Raw genomic sequence first — 23041 nt, 5'->3', positions numbered from 1 at the left:
TAGCTCTTCAAGCTCTACCCCATCGCGACATTCCCAGTCTCCTCATTCGTTGATACGATGCTGCCAAACCTCCTGCTCGGCCCTCGCGCTGTAGGTACTCGCGCCCAGAATGGCCCTCATCTGGTCGACGCCCGTAAACATGACCTGGCGCGCCACGAACCAGCGGATACCCTCATGGCAGGGCGGACTCGTCAAGCTGCCACGGTAGGTCCAGAATTCGTTGAACTGCAGCACGCTGTCCAGGGCCGGCATGTGGTCAACCTCAATCTCCTGCTGGACGCCAACGTTGTTGAAGCCAATCATGGGCGGCAGCTGGTCGAAGAAGGTGTTGTTGGTGTTGCCCGGGTCCAGCCGGATCGCCAGCACGGCCTTTTCGTGCCCTTGCTCGTCGACGTGGACGAGGTGCAGCTCCGCCTTGGACCGGTCGCCGTTGACGGAGTGGTCGGCGGGCGAGTGGATGTGCCAGCCCTTGAGGTAGAGCTTCATGTCGTCGTATGTGAAGGATGGGGAGCCCGTGTAGACGCCCTCCGGGTGCGTGACGGTGAAGGCCGGGCCGTAGCCCCAGTTGTAAAAGTTGCCGACCGTCCTGTTGGGGTAGTTGAACCGGAGAATGTGGTCCAGTGCCAGTCCGTTGTTGAGGCTGAGCGCGATGGGCGACTGTTGCGTGCCGGTCTGGCACAAGGTGTAGTCTGAGGCTTCGGTTAGTATAGTATTTGTTCATATACGTCGAGTACAAAAGCACAACGGCCATTTGGCACACATGCGACTTTCACATACTCGGATTGAGGCGACCCCAGTTGAACGAAGCCTCATAGGCCCAGTCTGCAGAAGGCAAGGGAGCAATTTCTGCACGCTTCCTGTCGGCCATTGCGTAGTGGTTCTGATGTCCCGCACAGGCGAGGACACCGGACGTCATGAGCAGTGCGCCAAGGAAAGCTGTCGTGATCATCATGATGGCGGTATCTAGAGGAACAAGCTGCGATTGGCGATACAACTTTCGATCGTAACATGCTTTGAGGGCCCTCGTCGAGATTTATACTCTTGACGGCGACCAATTGTGGGGGTGAACCACAGGAATCCGCCCGGATGGCCTGAATAACCTTTTGGAAGGGGGTTCATTTCTGCTTCCGTATGTAGTGTAGCCTGCCTCGAAAACGCTCGGGGGGGTTGAAAAGTTCGAGATGCATGCACGTGGGCTGGTAGAATGTTGTAGTAGCCAGAGCCAAGCCCTGCGAAGCAAAAATTAAAAGCAATGGAGCACTGCTTTATCGTCAGATTCTGAACCCTTGATGCCGCGTTTTCCATGATGCTTGGCGCGCAGGAGACTCTCTACGCGAGGCCGTATTAGAGAGGACGGTCCCACACCGGAGATGTTGGGCAGAATCAACGCATCAACCGGCTACAGAATAAACTTTGCTCGGTTTACTGCTTTGCTGTGTTTGAAGCCCCTCTGAAAGTACCGGTAGTATCGCTGATTGCCCCGTATTAATAGCCCGTCTGTATTCGATCGTGAGCCGCAAGCTTGGGGGCAGAGACTGACGGTGGCGTGAAATTACAGGATACATTAGCTTTCGACGGGTGGGAGAGCCTGGGCACGACGGGGCGAGATGCGCCCTGCCGGTGGCTAAGTCCTCCCATCCTGGCACGGTGGCCGTTGTGTACCTTCGTGTGGCTTGGCTGACGCCTCATCGAACGTGTTTGTCTTTCTAGCAAGACTCCAAGGCGGGGAAGCTCGCCCAATTTCCCTCACTTGCTTGGTCCAGCCCAGGTTAATGGTAAATAAGGGGGGGGCTTGGTCCAGCATTGGCCCGTTTCTACGGCATGTTTTTCCCTCTCAACCATCTTGGCCGCGGGCAGAGGCAGCACCGGTCAACAGGAACAAGCATCTGGGTTCGGTATGGACGTGAATATTAGCTGGTTGAACATCTGATCGTGAATCGATTCGTGGAAATCTCGAATGCCAAGGACTACTGCCACAAGGTGGGCGAGCATGCGAGACATGAGCAATCTGAGACTGGCGCTAGTCTCGCGGAAGCGGCCAGAGGGAGGCTCAACCTCGAGAAAATTTCGTCTTCCTGCCACCCGAATACCGAGGAACGAGTTTGAAAGCTATGCCGTCGATACGCCAGGTTGTTGCAATTCGTCCATGGATTGCGGGTCACAATGGTTTTGGTCACCAGTGGTCATGTTCGTTCTAGCCATGAGCTCTGCATAAGTCGACTTCCTATAGGGATACGATGTTGACGGGGAAGAATAGCATTCTAAGAACGTGAGATATCGCCATCACGTCGTAAATGCTTTAGCAAGGATTTTTGGTTGCCAGATCGGTGTGCTTGAAGCAAATGAATTGTGGCCCGCGTTTATTGCGTAATGTACCTCCGTCAGACACTTTTCATGGACTGGACATCTTGACACCCTAACCGAGTAAAGGCTAGAGTCTACGACTGCGCCGATGAGCAAAGCCTGCCGGGATCAGGATTGATGAGAACACGGTATACTACATTAAACAGGTATTCATCCGAGTGTACGATGCGTCGATTGGCATTAGCACTCATTCCGTTATAGTGAGAGCATGGGGAAAACGCCGGGTTATTGAGGTATTACTTTCAACTCGAGTGATCAAACCTTGATGTATAAAGCACGTACAATGATGGACCTGCCGATTCGATACGGCACTACATTGACTCAGCCCAAGTCAATAGCAATATCCACAATCTTGAAAACCGGACGACAATGCAAAGACTCTTTTCACTTTGAAATGCCCGTTGATAGAAGGCCTTCAGCAAAACGACTGGTCACAGACCACGTCAAGAACACGAAATCCAATTCCGCGGATCTTGTGCACAGACCATATTAATTTGAGCCGTTTATATACCGGCTTTGGAAAGTATACTGAACCATTGGCATATAACGGCTGATAAGTTGACGATTCAGGGGCCGTCGGCCCAGGGGCAGAGCGTCTCATAGAGTAGGTTCGTGAGCAAGACTTTCTGCAGGTCTTTCTTTAAGCTTATTGCAGAGAATGAAGCTCCGAGTCAAAGTCTACGGTCAGATTGGTAATTCTGTGGAATGGCTCAATAAGTAAGTAGGTTCTCTTAGCGATACGGCAGCTGGAGTCGTCTGTGGCGTCTTCGACCGCATCCTTGAAGATCGGCAGTACGAGTAAGCAGTAAAGACAAACAACATGGCCACAACTGCAGACGGTAAGAGGTCAATCACACTATTGGATCCCCGTAAACTTGTTCTCCTCAAATCCATGAATCGCCAAGATTTGCTAATATCCCTCTCCCTTTGCCAGCAGGTTTCCACACAACGTGGCTTCAAGTGTGATTCTTCCAGCGTCTATCCTTACTGTCCTTGAAACGTTCCTTTGTAATGAATATGAAGAGGTAGTTCAGGGCAAGTATACTAAATAAACCGAGTTCAGAATCAACAGTCGCGCCGATTTCGACGAGACAATGGGTACGAGTTGGGTCTTCACGGGGAATGGTACGACGAACACGGCAACTTCACCCGACGGGACCCAGCATCAGACCCCAAAACACCAACATTCTACATCACACCCATAACGGCCTCATACGGGTAAAGGCACCGACATCCCCAAGATCAGCTGCCACCAGACACCCGAGCCGGATGTATCGCCCGAAGAAAAGCTGTTGCAAGACCTCAAAAAAGCCGCACATGTGCCTCACAACGGGCCTCTCGCGCCGGCCGAGGCTTGCTGGACCCTCCTGCTTACGTGGCTGCCGACGCTCACGGCGCAGTGAACGACGGATCAGCCGCAAAAATACTCCCTCGACAACAAGGTCGGCAAATGCTGCATCGGCTACCACATCGTCTCCCGGTAATAGCCTGTGATTGTCAGAATGGGTATCTTGCCACCTCTGATCAAGGGCGTGCCGCAGCTCGTCTTCTTTTGGGGGCAGATACTATGGAGACCCTCTATGGCGACGATGGAATAGCGTGGGTTGGTGGTGATGTCACGCATCTGTGAAAATGCAACGGTTGGTTGGACTCATTCTTGGGTTGCGAAGATTATGGGTTTGGGAGGTATCAAGGTTGGCGTGAAGGACTGTTTGGGCAATGCTCATTTACCCAGACAATTATATGGCCTTTCTTTCTCCCCTTGGAGGCTGGAGGTGCGAAGGGTATCTTTGACCAAGGTACCTAGGTACACAACATACGTGAACTCGGCCTCTTGTACCTCGCGTAGGCCACAGGGATCATATCAGAGTCAAGAGCGCCATCTCAAGATGCAGGGATAGACTTTTCTGACATGAATAGCCTGGCGAGAGAAATCTTGACAGCCAGCTCACGGTGTTGTATCAGTTTTGGGTCATAACTTCGCAGCAACACAAGACAGCCCCCGCTGTCAATGATCTCTGTTCTGCCAACGGCCACCCCACCCGCTGCAAATACATAGAAACAATCACTGTCCTCATGATCAAACACGTTTCCAAGTTACAACACATGTCATGCAAACCGAACCAAACGCCTGGCTCTCCATTGACTACATGGTAAATGATTAGAGACCTTTGCCAGTGCTAAGAGCCCACCTCTCCACCAAAGCCCACAGCTCGGCACCGCTCTCGCCGGAACCTCCGTCACTCTGGTCCTCGTCTGCCAAGAGTGCCTTGATCTCCTCGCGATCCGGGACCGCGTAGCTCGGTGCCTTTGTCTCACTGTCCTCAATCGCCAGCTTTACCCAGGGATCGAGGTACGGCCGCGCGGCAGCCGGGATGTCCTGCTTCATCGCCCAGGCCATGGCCTGCACCGCTTGCAGGAGGTACATTGACATGCGGACGACGCGTGCTGAGAGACCGCCCATCATGCAGAGACGGGTGAAGAGGTCGTTGGTGGCAGCGTGAGTGTCATTGAGATAGGGCATGAGGTTCTGCATCGCCACGAATACGAGGCGGGTGATGTACGAGTGGGTGCAGTAGCGTTGTAGGTACGCCTCAGCGAGGGTCGTGTCGGATATGCAGTGCTGGAGGCAAAGGGATTTCACAGTGGTTGAGGGTGTGGTGTAGGGAGTGTCAAAAATGGTCGATGGGCTGAGAGACTGGAGGACGGCATAGGCTATCTCGTTCTCATGCATCCTTGACGGTGTCAGCATGGTTTCTCACTCTACACATGACAGTTGGTAAGCCTCGACTCACCTCAGGAAGCAGGTTGCTGGGGTCAAGTTGTATTCGATCTGAAAACGTTTGGGCAAAGCCAGTCTGAACTCCTGCAATCTGCAGTACCAGTGCTTTTTCCGCCTCACGTCTTCGATGCTGCCCTTGATGGTGCTACCGGACGTGAGGTACGACATGATGTCGTACTGTAAGCAGGCGAGGTTGGACACAACTGTTGCCATTCCAGGGACGAGTGGTATTTGGTTTGTAGATTCTAAATAGGGTCGACCGAGAATGTCGACGTTGCCCAGAGGCTCGACTGCATCTCGCCCGCAGTTGTCGAATAATCTGGGTATTGAGGGGGGCGGCATATCTGCTGCTGAGTGGTAAAAATATGACACGCGGCTACCAAGTCTAGGGTCAGCTTGTTGCAAGGGCTTCTGGCAGTTGAATTAATCAGGTAGCACGCACCTGTCCATTAGGAATAATGCCCACACCGCTTTGGAAATGCAGAGCATTTCAATGGCATCGTTAGGGTCATCCTTGTTCAGCATAGCGAACCGTCGCTCCGGTTTGAAGCGCTTATAGCGTTCCCATGCCATGAAGCGGTACATTTTCGCACTGGCCTCGTCGCCTGCAATACTCGCCGACCAATCCACGAGGACGAGGGCGAGGATGGTCGGGATGGACGCTCGGCCGTGGCTCTTTTCCACCAGCTGCATGACTTCTTCCCGAAACTGCCTGGCCAGGTCTTGGCCAGTAATGGAGTGGAATTGTTTGACGGTTGCAACGAAGGGCTTACAGAAGATTGTTAGTCGTGGGACGCCCTATTGCGATGTTGCCGAGACGCAGAGGGACTTACAGCTCGGACTGCACACATTGCGTTGACCAAGATAGGGGAGCACCACTTGGCGCGCTTGATATCGCCAGACCTCATGTCCTCGAGAAACAAGTTCTGTTCAACGGCCGGAAAGCAACCAGCATTGTCCCAGCTGAAAAAGTCGGTGATTAACTCGGAAACAATACCGTCATCGGCAACAGTTGTCCAGGGTTTTGCCGGCACGCGGAGGACACTGTTTTCCATGGCCTTTTCGTTGAGTTTCACTAATCGCGAATCGCTGATGCGGTCATTTACGGGGAGCGAGGGGAGCAGAATCTCTGCCTGGCGAATGGATTCGAGTACTCTGAGGGGGTCGCCGGACTGGCGTATGCGGCGGAAAATCTCCTTTGCCTCATCCTCTGATTTGGTGCAGACCATGCGGAAAAGGTCTCTGTACTGGACATTTTCGGTTTCCAGGTCGTTGGCCTTGCGTTTGAGCGCGAGACTTACAGTCTCGCCCTGGTTGGCCTCATAATGGCACTCGACGCCCCTTTTAGAGCAATGCTGGCATTTGGGGCGATGGCCGTCGCACTATGGAATTTCTTAGTCTTGGATCGTGTCATCGCCCTCACTCTCGTGCAGAGCATTCAAGTCGCGACGATTCGTCCACTCACCTTTGCCTTTCTCCGGCGGCAATTGTCGCAAGCAACTGCAATGACCTGTCGTTTGGAAGCGGCGCTCGGCTTCTTGGCATCGGCCGAGAAAGAGTCGATGCTCTGGCTCCTAGACTGAAGGTCGCGACCCGGATCATTCCCCAATAAGGACTCCTCGCTGCTCCCGCTTCCACCGGTCGATCCGCGCCCTGAGGCCGAGGGCTGCTGAGATGCTGCTGCTGCTGCCAGGGACGAAGAGGCGGGCGGGAGAGATCCAGAAGGTTTGGCGCCCGGTGCGGGAAGAATGACGCGACGACGCTTTGCGGGGAGCGACATGAGATTGGAGCTTTTCCCGCTTTGCAGTGTCCTCCTTCCCGTTTTTTTTTCTTCTTCGTTCCTTTCCTGGCTGATATGCTGGTCTGTTCCGGATGAGACGGTGGCCCTGTGTGTGTCTTCCCACGGCAAATGGCTGAGGAATTTCACATCAGCCCTCAAAACGCATGGACCAGCTCTGTCCCTTCCTGCTCTTTCCTTCTTTCGGTCTCCTTTTTAATCTGGGGGGGGGAAAGAACAGCAGAGGGGACAGCCAGGCCGTGGGCTTGGCTTCTGATTGACGCAGATTCCGCCTCTCAGGTGAACAGAGTGGAATAAAAAAAAAGCACGTGGTGGGATACCAAGAAGAAAAATATAAAAAACGTAAGCAGGAACAGCCGAGAGCAAAGCGCAAGCTGCCCGTGTGCTGTGCTGTGCGCCTTCCGCCCTTTCTCTCAATTGTCCCACCTGGCCGGCTGCTGTTCAGTTGGGATTCGGGAAGGGGAAGGAACACGGATGAAGGAAAGGCTTCGATCTCGATCGGTGGGCCCCCGTCAGATACCCATCACGTGGGTCCGTGTAAAGAGGTGCTCCTATTGGTTCGGCGGGTGTTCCCAGCCAATGGGAGGCGTTCGGAGCACGCTCCTGTTCTTGAGTGGGTTCTGGGTGCACCCCTCCACTGATGGCAGCATGGGAAAGTGAAAAGGGGAGAGGGGAGAGGGAAAGGGCGATCTGAAATGGGGGAGGGAAAGCGAAACCGATCAGGACCTGCCAGCTGGAGAGGAACCTCCGGTTGGGATGAGGCGTCGTGCGGAGTGCAAAGTGCCATAAACACCAACACCAAGAAAAAGAAGGAGAAAAAGACACCACCAACAGGACACTCATTCTACGGATACCACAGACAAAAAAAGCCCACACGAGGAGGGGAAGAAATGAGACGGAGCAATCAGACCAGCAAAAAAGGGCCAACGCAACTCGACAGAATTCACCGTCACTCTGCGTCAAATCGGGGCATCAAACCCGTCAGCGGCTGTCCCGTGCATGTCGAACCATGCGATTGCCCATTGCCCATGGCCCATGACCACCGCCAACCGTGCCACCCCCAAGACCCAAAACTGCGGACGACGCTCCGTGGCTCCGTACCAAAGGTGCCCCCGAGCTAAGCTGCGTCACTAGACTCAAAGGGGAATCACCGGTCAGCCATCTGGAACATAACGTTGCACAATTCCAGAGCCGTTTTGCGTTATACGCCTTGTCTATCCGTACTCCGTAATTAAGGCAAGTCTGTCTTCTACACACCGGCCCCCCTCTCTTGCGTACAAGGGCTTTTAGTCTGCCACAGCTTGTGTTGGATCTGACACGAGTCATTTAGTGCGAGCCGGCCTTGTTGCAACCCGATTTGACCCTTCGACACAACTCTCGTCTCTGCCGAGTACCTAGGCATGCTAGAAAAGGGACCCCATTCGGACCTCTCCTCTCCACATCATGTGATGAGTAGACCGAGACATTCAGACACACCAGAAACGCCAGTCAAGATTACTCATCAACTTCACTCGACGACTGTGTTCAACACATCATACCCGCTCTCCGCCAGCCATTCCTTGACCAGACTATCCGTGTACTGATCGGGCGTGGCCACGTCAAAAAGAAACGCCAGCGGGTCTACCTTCGCATCACCGTCCACCGTCTGCCTTTGGCACATCACTCTGTCGGCAACCGTCGTGCCACCACCGTGTTGCTGTTGTTGGTGTTGATTTTGTTGTTGTTGGTTGGTTGAGATCCCGACGGCAACTCCCGCTGCTGCTGGTGTTGCTAGTGTTGCTGCTGTTTTTGCTGCTGCCGCTGGTCCAGACCTATTGCCCTCGACCCCGCCGATTCCACCCCAGTGCTGCAGCAGTGAGACATCTTCACACTGGTACCACTCCCTCGCCAAGAGCCGCGCCGCTCGCAGGGCCCTGTCGCTCCATGCGCACCACGCCGTTCGCAAATCCCGCAGCGCCTCGACGCACGTCTGCAGGTGCCGGATCGCCTGCTGCCGGTTGGGGCTCGATGGTTGGGCGTCGATGAGGTGAATCACCACGGCCGCGAAGCAGAGGTGGACTGCCGCTATGGGTATGCGGCGCTGTTCACCAGTAGTGAGATGGCGCCATTTTTTGGTAAAAGATTCAAAGCAAAGAGAAAAGGAAAAAGTGGCACTTACGAGAGTGTATTGCTGCTTATAGATGCGCAGCAACCTTGCAATCTCGGCCGCCGAGTGGCGGCACGTTACCATGTGCTGATTTTCATACCCGACCCCCTCGATACTGCTGTCATCCGTCGGCGTGTTGACGCTGACGGGCCGCCTTTTTCGCTTGTGGACGAGCGGCCGATGTAAAAGAATCAGGTGTGCGTGAAATTGGATGCTGTTGAGCAAATAGTGGTCAGTTCTGTTCCATTCCCTTGCTTTCTTGCATGCTCCGGGAGAAAGAAGAAAATGTCCCCATCCTTGGAGAAAACGTACTGAAACAGACAGACGTGAGGGAGCATCGGCGTTTTGGGTGAGGCTGGTAGCCGGAGGTAGCTCGGAAGCTGCCTATAGTGCGTCCGCAATTCCACGTCTGTTTTGCTGACGACGTCCTCGATCTCTCGTGTCGACAGTTTGCTATTGGCGGCGTAACTGAGAGAGCTTTTGTAAGTAAGAGAAGCTTCCATGTAGCCAAGCACGGGTCAGCTGAGACCGGAAGTAACCGTACATTATGTCCATTGATTCACATGCAATGGTAAACGTCTCAGAAACATGGCACGCCGTCGAGGAGATGTGTGAATGAACTCCAAGAGATTTGTCGGACCCCAGCGCGTCTGACGTCGGCAGCCATGGGGTATACTCTTCGTTGCTGTCTATGCTGGGTTTGGGGCAAGAGATGGTGGACTTTGGTGTGCTGCTTGGCCGCCCCAGCCCGGTAGAAAATAGCCTGGAAAGGCGTCAGCCAAGGATTTTAGATATTCTCACCTCCGATGTGGAAAGACAGTAGGTAGGTGGGAAAAAAGGAGACTGCTCACTTATCGACCACATAGCACCCCCACCACGTCACTTTCCGTGCTTCGGCATCCTCTTCCGAGAGCAGACCGGCAGTGCCCCATTTAGAACAATCGAGGTGAAGCCCAAGGTTATGCGCCATCCTTGTTGCGTTTCCTGGCGCTGATCAGCAGACGAATATTCACGTAAACACCCCTGGCTCGTACAACATAACACATACCAGAGTAAAGCCAGCCCAAAGCCTCCTTCCCATCCGACATGATCCTCAGGGCAAGAAGACACGCAGCCTGCACCGTCGTAATCGTCGGCGCCTCGCTCTCATACAACAGCAAAATCTTGGCGTGCTCGCCAAACGCATCTCCAGCAGTGCTAGGATCATCCGGCACGGTCCGCAGCTCGGGACGATCAGAGTAGCGCGCCGCAATGGCAAAGATGGAGCAAAGCAGCAGCGGCGAGCAGTACTTGCCGTCATCCTCGCCACGGTAGCTCCGCAAGAAAGCGCTCTTGTGGATGACGTAGTTCCAGGGGTTCTGCCAGCGCCAGTAGAGCTCGAGCAGGTGGGCCTGGAGCTCGTCGGGGACTGTGACCATCTTGCCGAGCTGGGCGGCGGCGAGGAGGCCTTGTCTTTGCATCTTGAGCGAGGGCTCGCGAGGGTCGCACGTTGAGTCCCGCGCGGGTTCGCGGACGAGGTTGTAGGACGACTGGGATCCAAAGTAGTGCAGCTGGCCGTCGTCGGTGACGTTGAGGCGGCCAACGAGGCCGGTGAGGTCCGAAAGGGGACCGCCTTGGCCGTCGCCGTCGTCGTCGTCGTCGTCATCATCGTCCTCGCCGGTGCTGCCGGGCTGTTGGTCATTGTTCTCGGTGATTTCGGCGGCGAGGGAGCCGGAGCCGGATGCCGGCTGGGAGCCTAGGGCGACGACTTGGGCTTCTAGGTGTTTGATCCGGGCCTGCAGGGATTCTACATATTTCTTACTGGGCGGTCTGGGGATGACAACACACGTCCGTGGCTATCAGCGCAGCACGAACCGGCTTGCGATGAGATTCACAATTTTCTGAACCTCGTGGGGAGTGGAGAGGTGGGTTGGAAAGGGTTGAAGGGGAGAGGACAGGAAGGGGAAGGGAAAGGTCTGGTTCACGACATACCGGCGTTTATTTTCCGCATGCTGGAACTCACACTCTGTGCCCCTCCTCGTACAAGAACCGCAGATGGGCTGCTGTCCGTCGCACTAGGGGAGAGGGTTTTCCGTGTCACTACGGCAATGGACGGGGAAGGAAATAGATGTGAATTACAAACGGGGAATGACTTACTCGCATACGTCTCTGCCGGCACGCGAGGCAGGCGATGGAGACCCGCTGTCTCTTTTTGCCCTCGGGTTGCCGTTGAGGAAGAGAGAAGGACGTCGACATCGCTATCAGAGGCCGGTACACGCGGGCATGTTTTGCCGAAGAAAACAAGCAAGCAACCGCAAGTATGGATATGGCCCAATCGTTTAGTTCATGTCAATATTATGGGCGGGTTATCGTGAGTGGCAGAGGCAGCGTCATCCCATAAGGCAGTATGTGTGTATCTGACAGATCCCGATGATGTCGGAAAGCCGGAGATTCAATATTAACAACTATTACCGATGGGAGGGCCGGTAAACAACATCGCAGTTGTGAAAAGATGGGAAAAAGAGGAGAGGAAAAACCCCGCACTTCCCCAATTAACGTACGCTCAGTTATCGAAAGCTCCGCCCAATCCACCCGTCTGCTTCTACCAGACTAAATTAAACTCTAAAACACTAAGGAGGGAGGGCCAGATATTCACGAGGTAAAGAAAGTAAGGTACGGATAGAGAGATGAAGATCATCATTACTACTACGCGTAAACACACCTACATGTAGCTCAACTCCCTTTTCTTCTTGGAAAGACGCACTCATCCCGCAAACTTGCAAGCTGATATTTCACGTCCGTAAATTCCTCAACAGCCCATCAGCAAATCTCTTCCCACCCATCCTTCAGCATCTCTTTCTCAAGGATCGGCCGCATAGAAGACCGGACGCGCCGGGTACTTGTTGACGCGCAGGCTCAGTTGGTCAGGACGGCAGTAGTGCCCAACGATATCGAGGTTCTGCTTCGCCTTGGCCTTGTCCGCGAGGTCGACATCAGCGTACAAGATGCACTCCTCACCAGGCGGCGGCCTCTTGACGAGCTCCTCGCCCCAGGGGGAGTAAATCATGCTGAACCCGCCGCCCGCGCCGACGGCGTTGGTCGCGTACCCGAACTCGTCGATCCGGCACCGCTTCTTGGACGCCTCGCTGACGACCTGCGTGCAGACCATGACGAAGCACGCACCCTCGAGCGCCACCACCTGCGAGAAGCGCATGCTCATCTCGTCCGTGATGTGGCCCGGCCAGTCCGCCTGCTTCACCCCGTCCTTGTCCGTCGGGTGCGGCCAGAGGACCGGCCAGCTCGCGACGTGCAGGTCCACGTCCTGCTCGTACTCGTAGTACCGCAGCAGCGTCTGCGTGTGCTCCCAGCAGTTGAGACCGCCAATTTTGACGGACGGGAACAGCGTGCTGGGCGCTACCGTCTGGAGGGACTCGCCTTGTCCGTCGCCCCAGTAGGCGCGCTCCACGTGCGTCGGCTTGATCTTGCGGCGGTGGTGCACGATGACGCCGTTCTCGTCGATGAAGGACTATAGGGGGCAGGTGGCTGTGTGAGAAGACGAATGGATGAGGAAGGGGGGGAAGGGGAGGCAAGTGCCGCCTTACCTGGGCAATGTACAATGTGTTCTTGTACCGCTCGCTGTAGCCCAGGACGACAAACACGGCGGCCTCCTTGACGGCGGCGCAGATGCGCTTCATCTCGTCAGAGTCCTTGACGAGGGAGTTGCGGAAGTACTCGTCCATGAAACCGGCATTGTCAGTGGGAGACTGGGCCCAGATGCTCCTTTCGACGGTCAGAAGTTAGTCTACCCATTTGACGCGGAGAGCAAAACAGATCAAGGCTTTTCTCATCGGGGACAGGAGAGTTTTGCTAGGATAACAGTTACAACTCACCATGGGTATCCGGGGATAAAGACCTCGGGGAAGCCAACGACGTTGGCGCCGTTGCTAGCAGCCTCCTCGATGAGGGTGATGGACTTGTTGACGCCGCCCTCGAGGTCTTGCCAGACGGGCTCGGCCTGGATGGCTGCAATCTTGAGCTTGGAGGCCATTGCGAGTATGAGGTTCTTCTGGGTAGATTACAGACAGGAGTGGTTGGAGACTATGCCATTTATGACGTGATGTGGAAGTCAGAAGGAGACTGTTGGAATATGCTGAGGTGTATTCATCTGAATTCGACTTCATTCACGGGCAGATTCTCCCTCTTTTGTACGACTACGAGGCTATGCTTTTCCGCCTTCTCCAACGACATCTATCTTCTTGAGGGGCCATTTTGGCGCGGCAACCACCAGCGGTAGTGCATTACCCTTTTTCAAGACATTTGGAGATTGTCTCTTTCTGCAAAAACTTCACAAAACCAACCGGCACTCTTTCTCTTACCTATTCCCCAGATTCTCCCAACGGTTAAGCACTACCCTATCCGTATCGTTGGTACCTCTGTCTGATGCCGCGTTACTCCTGGGCTGGATCACTAGTGCATTATCAAGAATCCGGGGTAATTCGGTGAGGGAGGGGGAAAAAAATAATGCAGGCAATCCGCGTAGTCGGTGGGGTTAGCTTCACCGGCTGAGCACTACCCTATCTCGTCATCCATGATTAGCTTCTTATTATCGACCATGCCGTTGGTTGAAAAGATGCGCCAGAATAGCACGAACTAAACATGAAGGTTTCACGCTCGTTGCCGGATCCTGGACCGTGTGACCTCACGCCGTCTGTTCTGTCTCGATCCGTGCATGTTTGCTGCTGTGGCCCCTGACAGTCTTCACACACAGATTTTACCAGTGTTTGACGACCAGACAGATATGACTGCGGACGTTTGAAGTCCGAAATGATGATAAGATGAACGGTGCGTATATTCTCGAGGGAAATCAAGAGCCCTGAAAAGGAGACTCGCCGTGCCATTGATCGTTAGCGTCCTACATCTCGATCCTTGGCCTAAACACACAGTCGCAACCATGGAACTCGAATCCGCGATCCCAGAATGGCTCAGAAGAGACCGGACCGTCCCCGCCAAGACACCACCGGGCTTCACGCCCCCCTTTGAGCTATACACCTCCCGCTTCCCAAAGACCATCAAGGACATAGTCATGGCCGTCATCGGCGCACAATACGCATCGGCGAACCAACACGACGGCGCGGCCCTGAAGACGATCAACTCCTTCACCACGTCCGACCGAGTCGCCTCGGTCTCGCGCCCGGCCTTTTGCGAAGCCGCTGCCGTCGTGGATAACCGCGGGTTCTACAACGTCGCGGTGTTCGCGTACTGGCCGAGCAGACCTGCTTACGAGGACTGGTCGACCGAGAGCGGCTTCCGGATGTGTTGGAGCGAGGCAAAACCGGGAAAAGGGCCGCGGCACGGATGGTTCTTGGAGGTCCTTCTCCCGACGGCCGATCGGTTCGAGACTGTCTTCTCTACGGCGATGCCTGAGGGTGCGGCACACATGAGGGAAAGCATCAGCGGTCCGATTAAGGAGCACGTGTACTGGGGCAGCATGCGCGATCGCCTGCCCATATCCCAGACTGACGAGCTTCTGGGAGATGCAGACGCAGACGCAGACGCAGACGCAGACGCAGAAAGCAAACAAGGGGTCAAGGGTTCAACGCAACAACACAACGGCACAGAGCGGCTCCCGGAACGGGTCCGCATACCCGGCAAAAAGAACCTCACCGTGATCCGCTCAGGGCAAGACTGGTCCGCAGCGCTCCCCGAAGAGCGCCAAATCTATCTCGACTCGATGCAGCCGCCGCTGGTGAGGGGCATGGAGTACCTCCGAGACCACGGAGACGAGGCCGGCTGCTTCAGCTGCCGCTTCATGGAGATCGTCGACCCCGTCACGGCCGAGGCCGGCGGGCTCGACCGGACGTTTGGGCTGGCGTACTTTGACACCCTCGCCTCGCTGGAGCGCTGGAGCAAAGAGCACCGGACGCACCTGGCCATTTTTGGCGAGTTTGCAAAGTATGCCAAGAGGCTGGGGGATCAGATGAGCTTGAGGCTGTTTCACGAGGTTTTGGTGCTCGAGCCGGAGCAGCAGGTTTTTGAGTACATTGGTTGCCATGATGGGACTGGTATGCTGCGCTCGATTTAGGTCCGTTACTGAGAGATGTCACGGCCATAATCTTCTGCTGCCATGGAGAATCCTGCTATCGTCAACTTCAACTAGGTCTCGACTTTGGGCAGTTGTGCTGTTCTGTTGGCTTCTGGGGGGAATGGCCATCATGGAGGCGTGGGTGCCAGAGAGTTTGAGGCTCTCGCTCCTATTCCTCAGTAAACAGATGTGGTTGTGTGGTTGATAACAAAAGTGCAAGGCGGAAGATAGTAGTTTCCCATCATCCTTCATCAGTACTTGCTTGCCCATCTACATCGCACTAAAGGCTTCTCAAATGTCCTCTCTAAAAGCTTTTCCCGTCGTGTCTCCTAACAAACAGCCGTATTCCTCACGCGAATACATCCATCAAAGCTTTGCCCGTATCTCGGGCTCCCCCATAATCTCATGCTTGAACCGATAGACAATATCGCTAAACCGGCCCTCTGGAAACACGTAGAGCCACGTCATGGTCTCATCGCCGTCGCAGAAGACGCCGTGCTCGGCGTCCCCGGGAATCCACACAAGCTGGTCCTTGGACACGTTGTGCCGGACGCCGTTGATTTCGACTTTGCCGCTGCCAGAGAGCACGTAGTAAATCTCGGCCTGCTTGTGTCGGTGCAGCGCCAGGCTGCCGTTGGGCGGGCAGGTGGCTACGCCGGAGCTAAGGGAGTCGGTGAGGGTACCCGGCGCGGACACGAGCGTGTGCCACGTCGCGTTCCCGCGGGAGTGTTCGGAGAAGAACTCTGGTATCTTTGTCGCCTCCGACTTGATGTCTACGATGAGGGGCTTCTCCAGAGTCTTGAGTGCCATTTTTCTTTTGCGTCTTTTCTAGCCGTGAAGCGAAGTCGTTGGCCAGAGGGCGCAATTTTCCTTCATTTGCATGACGACGAAAACCATCACTTCATGTGGGGTTTATATTCGTCATCTACCCCTCCTGCTCCAAACTATGGTGGACTAAGACGCCGTCTTCTCGAATTTTCCCCGTGAGGATGATCTCCGTTGTTCGTACTATATTGGTCGGCGCTTAGCAGACCCACACCACCAGTCCGGCAAGAAATACCTTCTTTGGCATATCGAGCCTCGGTATCTCAGCTCTCGCCCCGGATAAGATATCTGTAAACAGCTGCGTCCACAGCACCGACTCGTCTATCTTACCGCGGCATTTGAGAACTTCTGTCAATCTGTTTTTATATGATACGAAGTAGCATGGAGGATGGTCTCCCATGATGCATTCTTCGGGTACTATCTTCATGTGAGTTTCTCCAGTTTCGACCCACAGCTTGCACCATATACAACACTATTAGTACCTATAATGCACGCGGACAGCTCATAATCATATGAAAAAGACTCTGTAGTCTTGTTGCGTTGTTTAATTCAGATGATCACGTTTCGAGCCTATTGGGGGTAGCCAGCGAGCTTGACAAGTTAATATCATGACCAGCTTTGTCTTTCGCGGCAGGTTCTTACGACATGTATTCAGACTTCAGGTCGGTGTAATTATAACCACTGGGCGACGGTTACGTTATCCAAATAATTTGACAGCGTTTCCTCTTCTTACAAATTCAGCCTTGGTTCCATCATTGAAAACCTCCTCGACATCTTGATCGAATTTGATCCTCCCAGCTTCCGCCATGGCCCACGGCGTGAAAGGTGTATCAGTGCCCCATAATAGCTTCTCATAGCTCACCCACCGAAGCAAAGGAGGAATCGCCCAAGTGACCGGCCAGGGCCCAGCAAGGTCGAAGTAAAAGCTTTTCGCGAGGGTGGATTTAACAAAAGACTCTGTCAGATTGACATCCGGAGTGCTGTAGCTGATGATTCGATCCAAGGTGGGCACAAGGCCGCCGCTCGCGTGAGGCATGATCCATTTGATGCGAGGGAACCGCGTTGGCACCTTTGAGTAGAACAAATCGGCAAACGTGCGAGCCGTGTCAAAGGGAAAGTCTAGGGTGGGCACCCGACCCTGCCGGTCTGACACCGGCCTGTTGAGGGAAAGCCATTCAGGCGGCGTGATGCCGGGGTCCTCTCCGTCAATTGAGAATCGCAAATGGTTATGCTCCGTGCAGGGCGCGGTGGGATGCTCAAAGATTATGGCGTTGACCTCGTTCAGGGCCTTGTAGACCGGATCGAGGTCCGGGTCGCCGAGGTACATCCCGTAGGCGTTTGACATGACCACGATGCCGTCGGGTTTCGGGTTGAGCTGCGTGAAGCAGTATATAATCTCATCCACGGATGCGCTCACGTCTGGTAGGGGAAGTGATGCAAAGAAGCCGAATTTGGTGGGATATCTGGCCTTGACTTCTGATGCATACTCGTTGACTTGACGAGCCAGTTTAACCGCCTTCTCTGTCGCGGACTTGGAGGGCACGGAAAGGTAGACCCCTGGGCTGGAGATTGATAAGTAGGACTTTTCAATATTTTGCGCCTCCATGAACTTGAGGTGCGCCTCGGGCGTCCACTCCTATTCGTCCAAGTCAGTATAAACATGAAGTAATAAAGGACAACTGGTTCGGGTGCTTATAGAGAGTGCTGACAGGAATCCTGGGCATGCCATCCGGGCCGGGTAAGTGCCCAGCATCTCTGAGCGCTTGCGCATAAAAGTCTGGGACGTAGTGTGCGTGCACATCTATTTTGGTCTTTGATGATTCCATCTGCTCCTCTGCAACTGCAAGATACAACCAAAAACTGATGATGAGGAAGAAGACAAATAGCATACTGATGGCGAGGTTGGACGTCGGGTTGAACGAGGTTAGTGCCAGCTTGAACTAGAGCCCCCAATGACCACATTTTCTTCGGCCTAGCTAGGCATGCTGATTATTAAATACATGTAAGCGACGCCACGACGCCAAGGCGTACCGAATCCTACCCAAACGTTTTCTAATCAAGTTGCGTCACATTTATCAGGCTAAATTCGTTATGTCTCGGAGCAGCGCGCATAGCAACAGATACGAGACGCCACACTTATAAATGTCTGGGTCATTCGCGCAGGTTTAGTGCTCATATGCAGCCTTGCTGTTCAATCTTGACCTATAGAAACAAGAAGACGGGCCATGAGAAAATCCGGGCTCTCGGAGCTGTTCCTCCCTCTTTGATGGCCATATAATTTATAACCAGGAGAACAATGCTTCACCGGCGGGATTGTCCCCCGCTCTGGCCAGCACGCCGGCCCAAACAAGCAAATCAAATATAGGAGTTGCACACGACTATTTGACTCTTTTTAGAGGTATATTTGATTGTTCAATAAAAAAATTGACGGATTTAATGCAAAGTTAATCTAAGACATTAATAATTATTGCAGTCTATATAACTACAGATATGGTATAATGGTTAAAGCCTTCTAGGCGCTGAACTTTTCCCAATGGCCCCCTTTTTTATCCTAGAAGTCCAGTATTTAATCCTAAATTGTATTTAATCCTAGTTTAGGATAGTTAATCTTTTAATCTAAACATTTTTCATATTTTACGGATCCATCTTATTTAATGAAACATATTTAACAAACGGCCTCGGGGATTTGACTGTTTAATGCGCTGGATAGCCTCTATTTGATTGTTTGTTTGATGATCGCGTTTAATGGATTTGAATCATTGAATGGGCTGGCGCGCTGACCCACGTTACACATTGTGTTTGCCTCCGAAGCAGGCGATAAAGTAAGAGTCCATGAGTTCGACTCCTCTTAAAATTCTTGTCGATTCGCAAGTTTCTTTCCACGCAAAGTTTTCACTTCAGGTCGCTTAGTTCTCTTCTAGGCCAAGCTCTGTGAGTGGGCAACGGGAAGGATCGGTCCCAAGACCACTTCTTTGCCAAGGTCTCCTCAAGAGATCCGTCGAGCATCTGCACAACATACTTACCCAAGATGGGCAAGAATTTCCAGCCGTGAAATGATCCGCAAGTGGCAACGTAGAGGTTCTTGCTTGCAGAGTGTGGAGAGATGATAAAGTCTTCATCAGGCGTGACAGCCTCCCTATTTTACGCGTTAGCAAGACACCCCGACTTATGTGAGCTCCAGTCTTTCGGGAAAATTTTGACCACATACCAGCAGATGCGATAATTTTCATTTTTGAAAGTGGCGCTTGCTTTCCCAAAGAGACTCTTCCCAGCATAGTCGACATCTTCTTTCAAAGCATCTGGGACCTCGAGCTGCGCATAGTCTACAGCCGGAGGGGGCGCAGATATGAGGCTTCCGTTTGCGTGGATCTGGGTATTTCTGAAAATGATCTGACCCCAGAATTTCAGGGTCTTGTCTTTTGAATGGGGGACACTCCCGTTGCTTGCACCTGTGATTATATCAGTCACCGAGGTATCGAGATGAATTTATCAGCACGTGAGTCAATACCTCTTGATGGGGGCACCACTGAAATTCCAACTGGTCCGTCGTAAAGGTTCTTTGCATTCTCTCCCGAAACAGGCGCAAAGCCTTCAGTCACAGCCGCCGCCACGAATCTGTCACCAGCATGAAGGTCCTTCCTCTCGGGCGCGCTATCGGCAAGCAACTTGGCTGTGTAAGCGCCGGTGGATAAGATAACCCGCGAAGCAATAATGCTCTCGCCCTCGGCCGTTTTGACACCCGTCGCACCACCCTGTTCGTCGAATTCAATCTTTTCAACTTCAGCTTCGACATATTTCACCCCGAGCTTTACAGCCTCCTCAATCGTCCTCTGCAATGCCTCCTTCGCCTCACCCCATCCACTATTCTTGTTCACAAAAACCTCCTTGACATCTGTAAAATCGGCGTCCTCAAAGATGCCGCCATACTGCTTCTTGGCTTCTTCGACAGAGAAAGAGAACAACCCAGAGTCTACCCCGAGCTTCCTATAGTTCTCTTGCATCTGTTCTGCAAAGTTATTTGGCGAGACCCAGTAAACGCCGCTTTCATGGTAGAATGGCTTCCAGATTGGGTCCTCTGACCAATACTTTTTGGCTTCGAGGCAGAGGCGCATATACTCGATATCGACATAGTCGGCACGCACGACCTTGTTCCAGTCCCACGAGGCGGCGACGCGTATAGGGGCGTCGTAGGCGTTGCGGTCGACGAGGGTGATATTGGCGTCGGGATAGGCCCGGATCAGGTGCAGGGCCGTGGAGGCGCCGAAGACGCCGGCGCCCAGGATGAGGTAGGAATCTGCCGAGGCGGTCATTTCTGCTTTATGAGGATTTCGTTTTGGGATGATTCTGAGACAACGAATCACTAGGTTGAAGACTAGGAGTTACTTGAAGCTGGGCATATCTTCGTCCCCGTTGTCGGACACTGCCCGCACTTTGTCCCCGTCTTATCTTCTGACGTCATGTGATCATGTCGGCACGCAATCGGCGTTGAGCCGAACAATCTCCACTACAGCATTGAGCAGGTCACAATCAAAGATCTTGTTGTGAAGATTTGGTGGAGATGTGAGAAAATTGTAGTCTGATCTTGTAGGACTGACCTAATTACCAACTTGGGCCTTGCCCTGAACACACTTAAGGGTAAGACGGCTTTTTTGTTGCCTCTCTAATCAACCTTGATAACTTCGTCTGATGCAAGGTTGCTCTACTGATCGTTGCGTTTGGAACTGAGAAGTACCTGTAGTCTAGTGGGGTGGTTGAGATGATTCTTCGCCCTCGGCGCCACCAATTGGATCCCAGTGAACAATGGTCTCCATGGTCTCAACCAGACTTTCCGGATGCAATTTCCACTGTTCATTTACGAGGTTCTTCGCTCCCATATTGTTCCACCGCTGCTCATCCCACATGACATAACCCCATTCCCTCAATATACCCGGCACAAAACCTCCAAAGACATTGGAGTATTTGCCATTCCATAAAAGTACCCACGCCAGCGGCGGTGAGATGGGCGGCACGCCATCGCCTGTAAACTCCATCGAAGCCTTCTTCCGTTCGAGCTTGTCCCTGGCTGTTGGGAATCGCGGCGATGTAAGCCGTCTCTCATGTTGCGATGCCCACCCTAGTACTTCGTCAAGACACTCGTCAATGTCCCGATCAGTAGCAAATGTAGAGATGGTCTTTTCAACCAGTGCCTCATGGTCTTTGATTAGTAGCAGACGCATCAAAGGCCTGAGGCCTCGCGCAGCTGTGCCGCTCATGATCTCTGGGGGACTCCATGTTAGCCACTGGTGGCCGCAAGAACTACATTGAAAGCAAGTTGCGGTTTCTGGTAAAATGACACACGATAAAGAGAGTTATATCAGAACTTACCATCGTGTAGCGTGACAAGATCCCAGGAATCGAATAGTGTCAACCCTGAACTTGGATTCCGAAATCTTGGGTTGGTATCCGAAACGTCTTCCTTCACCTCATCGAAAATCTCATCGTACTTGTGTTTGACGAATGAGTAGATGGAAGCCAGAGCCTCTACATCCCAGGGGTCAAACATGCCGAAAAAAATGTCACAAATCTTATCACCACGGAAGCCATAGACCCGCGTGCCCTTGTTATGGCCAAATAGGTGACAATACGTCTCGAAGCGGTAGATGGCCCTATACACGCGTATCTCTTCGCTTCGGGTCAGACTCATCGCGTCCTCCATACTGACACTTGATGAAATAGAAGACGTTTCTGACGCAGCCGCCTTGCAGAGATTCTCCAGCGCCCACTTCGCATAAAGACGAGCAATGGGTCGAGCTACAGAGTCGTGGAAGGCCGCCATCCAGCGAATCTGCCCACCACTGGGTCTAGTGAGGTCCTTGGTGTGCTTTGACCCCGATAAGTAGACGTCGTAATTCTTAAGGAGGAATTCTTCGCATAGTTCGTCTGTTCGCCGACGTCCGAGTACTGCTACCCGAGACATCAGAGTGGCGTAGGCATCAACATAATATCCGTCAAGCTCCCTACTCAAGCAGGTGAGAAGAAGGGTGTCGCGGTGCTCTCGATATTGCGCATGCAGCACGGGAGATGCGTGTACGAGACTGTGAAGTGTTGGCAGGTCGGGCATCCATGAAAGGACAAGAAATCGGAGCTCAGCGGGCAGGTTTTCGAGGTGAGAAGGGGACTTGGGAATATCGGGAGCCGCCTCGTTTTCCAAGTGCGAAGAGGATTTCAGAGGATCAGAATCGATCTCATCTTCCAGATTGGAGAAAGCCATTGGAGGATCAGACACACTCTCATCTTTGAGGTAAGACGGGGACTCCAGAGAATCGGGAGCGGTCTCATCTTGGAGATGAGGAGAGGCCTTTGAAAGATCGAAACCAGTCTGATTTTCGAGGGGAGACGAGGACTCTGGAAAATTGGAAGTAGTCTCGTGTCTGAGGTCAATCTGTTTCTCCATACTCTCGATGATTGGCCTCGTCTCTTCTTTGTCGTGGCCGCTGAGAAAGTCGCAAAGTTTACCGTCTTGGGGATGGCTTGATTCCGCCATGATTTGCTGTATATGGGAAGAACGAGCAAGATTATGGAACGAATTGGCAGAGCAAATGTGGGCGAGGTTGACTCTTGGGGAACGATGAAGTTGTGAATGTAAAGTGAAGGTTGCTGCGGAGAAGAACGAACAACCAACTTGGACCCAAAGTGGGTCATCGCTGGCCTGGCGAAGAAGATTAAGAAAAAGAGATGCAACAAAGACTAGGCGCCCACGCGCTGATTTACTTGCAGAACCCCTGTTTTCGTCCCCGATGTGATTCGTCTATCATCCTTACCGCCGCTCACCTGAACCGAGTGTTGGTTCAAGGATGGCCGACTTTAGGGGACAAGCTTGGTACACATCACATTTCTACAATGTACACCTCTAGCCATTAAGAGAGTAGCTTCTACCAAGATTTAGGCTCACCATCCCATCAGGTCTCAGAGATCTTTTGGCTGCATTGCTCAGCCACGGCTACAGCATCTGGTCCAGGCCAATGTCAAGCGGCATCGGGCGCTTATGATAGCGTCTAAGGTACATAGCACCCCTCAGGATGGAAA

The 23041-nt window shown here is 53.2% G+C and overlaps 10 protein-coding genes across 10 annotated transcripts; 2 read left to right on the top strand and 8 right to left on the bottom strand.

The window, feature by feature from the left end:
- Nucleotides 1–42: 42 nt before the first annotated feature.
- Nucleotides 43–952, bottom strand: CORC01_02938 (carbonic anhydrase; the record flags this gene model as incomplete). The annotated part of the gene is made up of 2 exons (XM_022614588.1): nt 43–689; nt 778–952. 2 exons carry the CDS (start codon nt 950–952, stop codon nt 43–45), a joined length of 822 nt encoding a protein of 273 aa, XP_022478889.1.
- Nucleotides 953–3458: 2506 nt separating this feature from the next.
- On the top strand, nt 3459–3767 carry CORC01_02937 (uncharacterized protein; the record flags this gene model as incomplete). The annotated part of the gene is made up of 2 exons (XM_022614587.1): nt 3459–3489; nt 3589–3767. 2 exons carry the CDS (start codon nt 3459–3461, stop codon nt 3765–3767), a joined length of 210 nt encoding a protein of 69 aa, XP_022478888.1.
- Nucleotides 3768–4525: 758 nt separating this feature from the next.
- Nucleotides 4526–6926, bottom strand: CORC01_02936 (uncharacterized protein; the record flags this gene model as incomplete). Its single annotated transcript, XM_022614586.1, has 5 exons — nt 4526–5099; nt 5160–5557; nt 5615–5914; nt 5980–6528; nt 6612–6926. 5 exons carry the CDS (start codon nt 6924–6926, stop codon nt 4526–4528), a joined length of 2136 nt encoding a protein of 711 aa, XP_022478887.1.
- Nucleotides 6927–8451: 1525 nt separating this feature from the next.
- CORC01_02935 (nitrogen assimilation transcription factor nit-4) lies at nt 8452–11325 on the bottom strand (the record flags this gene model as incomplete). Its single annotated transcript, XM_022614585.1, has 8 exons — nt 8452–9024; nt 9103–9304; nt 9403–9558; nt 9635–9853; nt 9942–10074; nt 10139–10925; nt 10977–11144; nt 11227–11325. 8 exons carry the CDS (start codon nt 11323–11325, stop codon nt 8452–8454), a joined length of 2337 nt encoding a protein of 778 aa, XP_022478886.1.
- Nucleotides 11326–11929: 604 nt separating this feature from the next.
- Nucleotides 11930–13117, bottom strand: CORC01_02934 (aliphatic nitrilase; the record flags this gene model as incomplete). Its single annotated transcript, XM_022614584.1, has 3 exons — nt 11930–12595; nt 12672–12849; nt 12960–13117. The coding sequence occupies 3 exons, from the start codon at nt 13115–13117 to the stop codon at nt 11930–11932; spliced, it is 1002 nt and encodes a 333-aa protein (XP_022478885.1).
- Nucleotides 13118–14020: 903 nt separating this feature from the next.
- On the top strand, nt 14021–15151 carry CORC01_02933 (phenylacetaldoxime dehydratase; the record flags this gene model as incomplete). The annotated part of the gene is made up of 1 exon (XM_022614583.1): nt 14021–15151. The coding sequence occupies one exon, from the start codon at nt 14021–14023 to the stop codon at nt 15149–15151; it is 1131 nt and encodes a 376-aa protein (XP_022478884.1).
- A 366-nt stretch (nt 15152–15517) lies between these two features.
- CORC01_02932 (uncharacterized protein) lies at nt 15518–15961 on the bottom strand (the record flags this gene model as incomplete). Its single annotated transcript, XM_022614582.1, has 1 exon — nt 15518–15961. One exon carries the CDS (start codon nt 15959–15961, stop codon nt 15518–15520), a length of 444 nt encoding a protein of 147 aa, XP_022478883.1.
- A 712-nt stretch (nt 15962–16673) lies between these two features.
- On the bottom strand, nt 16674–17865 carry CORC01_02931 (amidohydrolase; the record flags this gene model as incomplete). Its single annotated transcript, XM_022614581.1, has 2 exons — nt 16674–17612; nt 17686–17865. The coding sequence occupies 2 exons, from the start codon at nt 17863–17865 to the stop codon at nt 16674–16676; spliced, it is 1119 nt and encodes a 372-aa protein (XP_022478882.1).
- A 1003-nt stretch (nt 17866–18868) lies between these two features.
- Nucleotides 18869–20286, bottom strand: CORC01_02930 (FAD dependent oxidoreductase; the record flags this gene model as incomplete). Its single annotated transcript, XM_022614580.1, has 3 exons — nt 18869–19112; nt 19185–19425; nt 19485–20286. The coding sequence occupies 3 exons, from the start codon at nt 20284–20286 to the stop codon at nt 18869–18871; spliced, it is 1287 nt and encodes a 428-aa protein (XP_022478881.1).
- A 429-nt stretch (nt 20287–20715) lies between these two features.
- On the bottom strand, nt 20716–22499 carry CORC01_02929 (uncharacterized protein; the record flags this gene model as incomplete). The annotated part of the gene is made up of 2 exons (XM_022614579.1): nt 20716–21233; nt 21341–22499. 2 exons carry the CDS (start codon nt 22497–22499, stop codon nt 20716–20718), a joined length of 1677 nt encoding a protein of 558 aa, XP_022478880.1.
- Nucleotides 22500–23041: the final 542 nt, after the last annotated feature.

Source organism: Colletotrichum orchidophilum (assembly GCF_001831195.1).
Source record: "Colletotrichum orchidophilum strain IMI 309357 chromosome Unknown Scaffold_17.1, whole genome shotgun sequence".
Taxonomy (NCBI): domain Eukaryota; kingdom Fungi; phylum Ascomycota; class Sordariomycetes; order Glomerellales; family Glomerellaceae; genus Colletotrichum; species Colletotrichum orchidophilum.
Note: the sequence above shows the minus strand (reverse complement) of the source record. Positions and strands in the feature narration are given on the sequence as shown.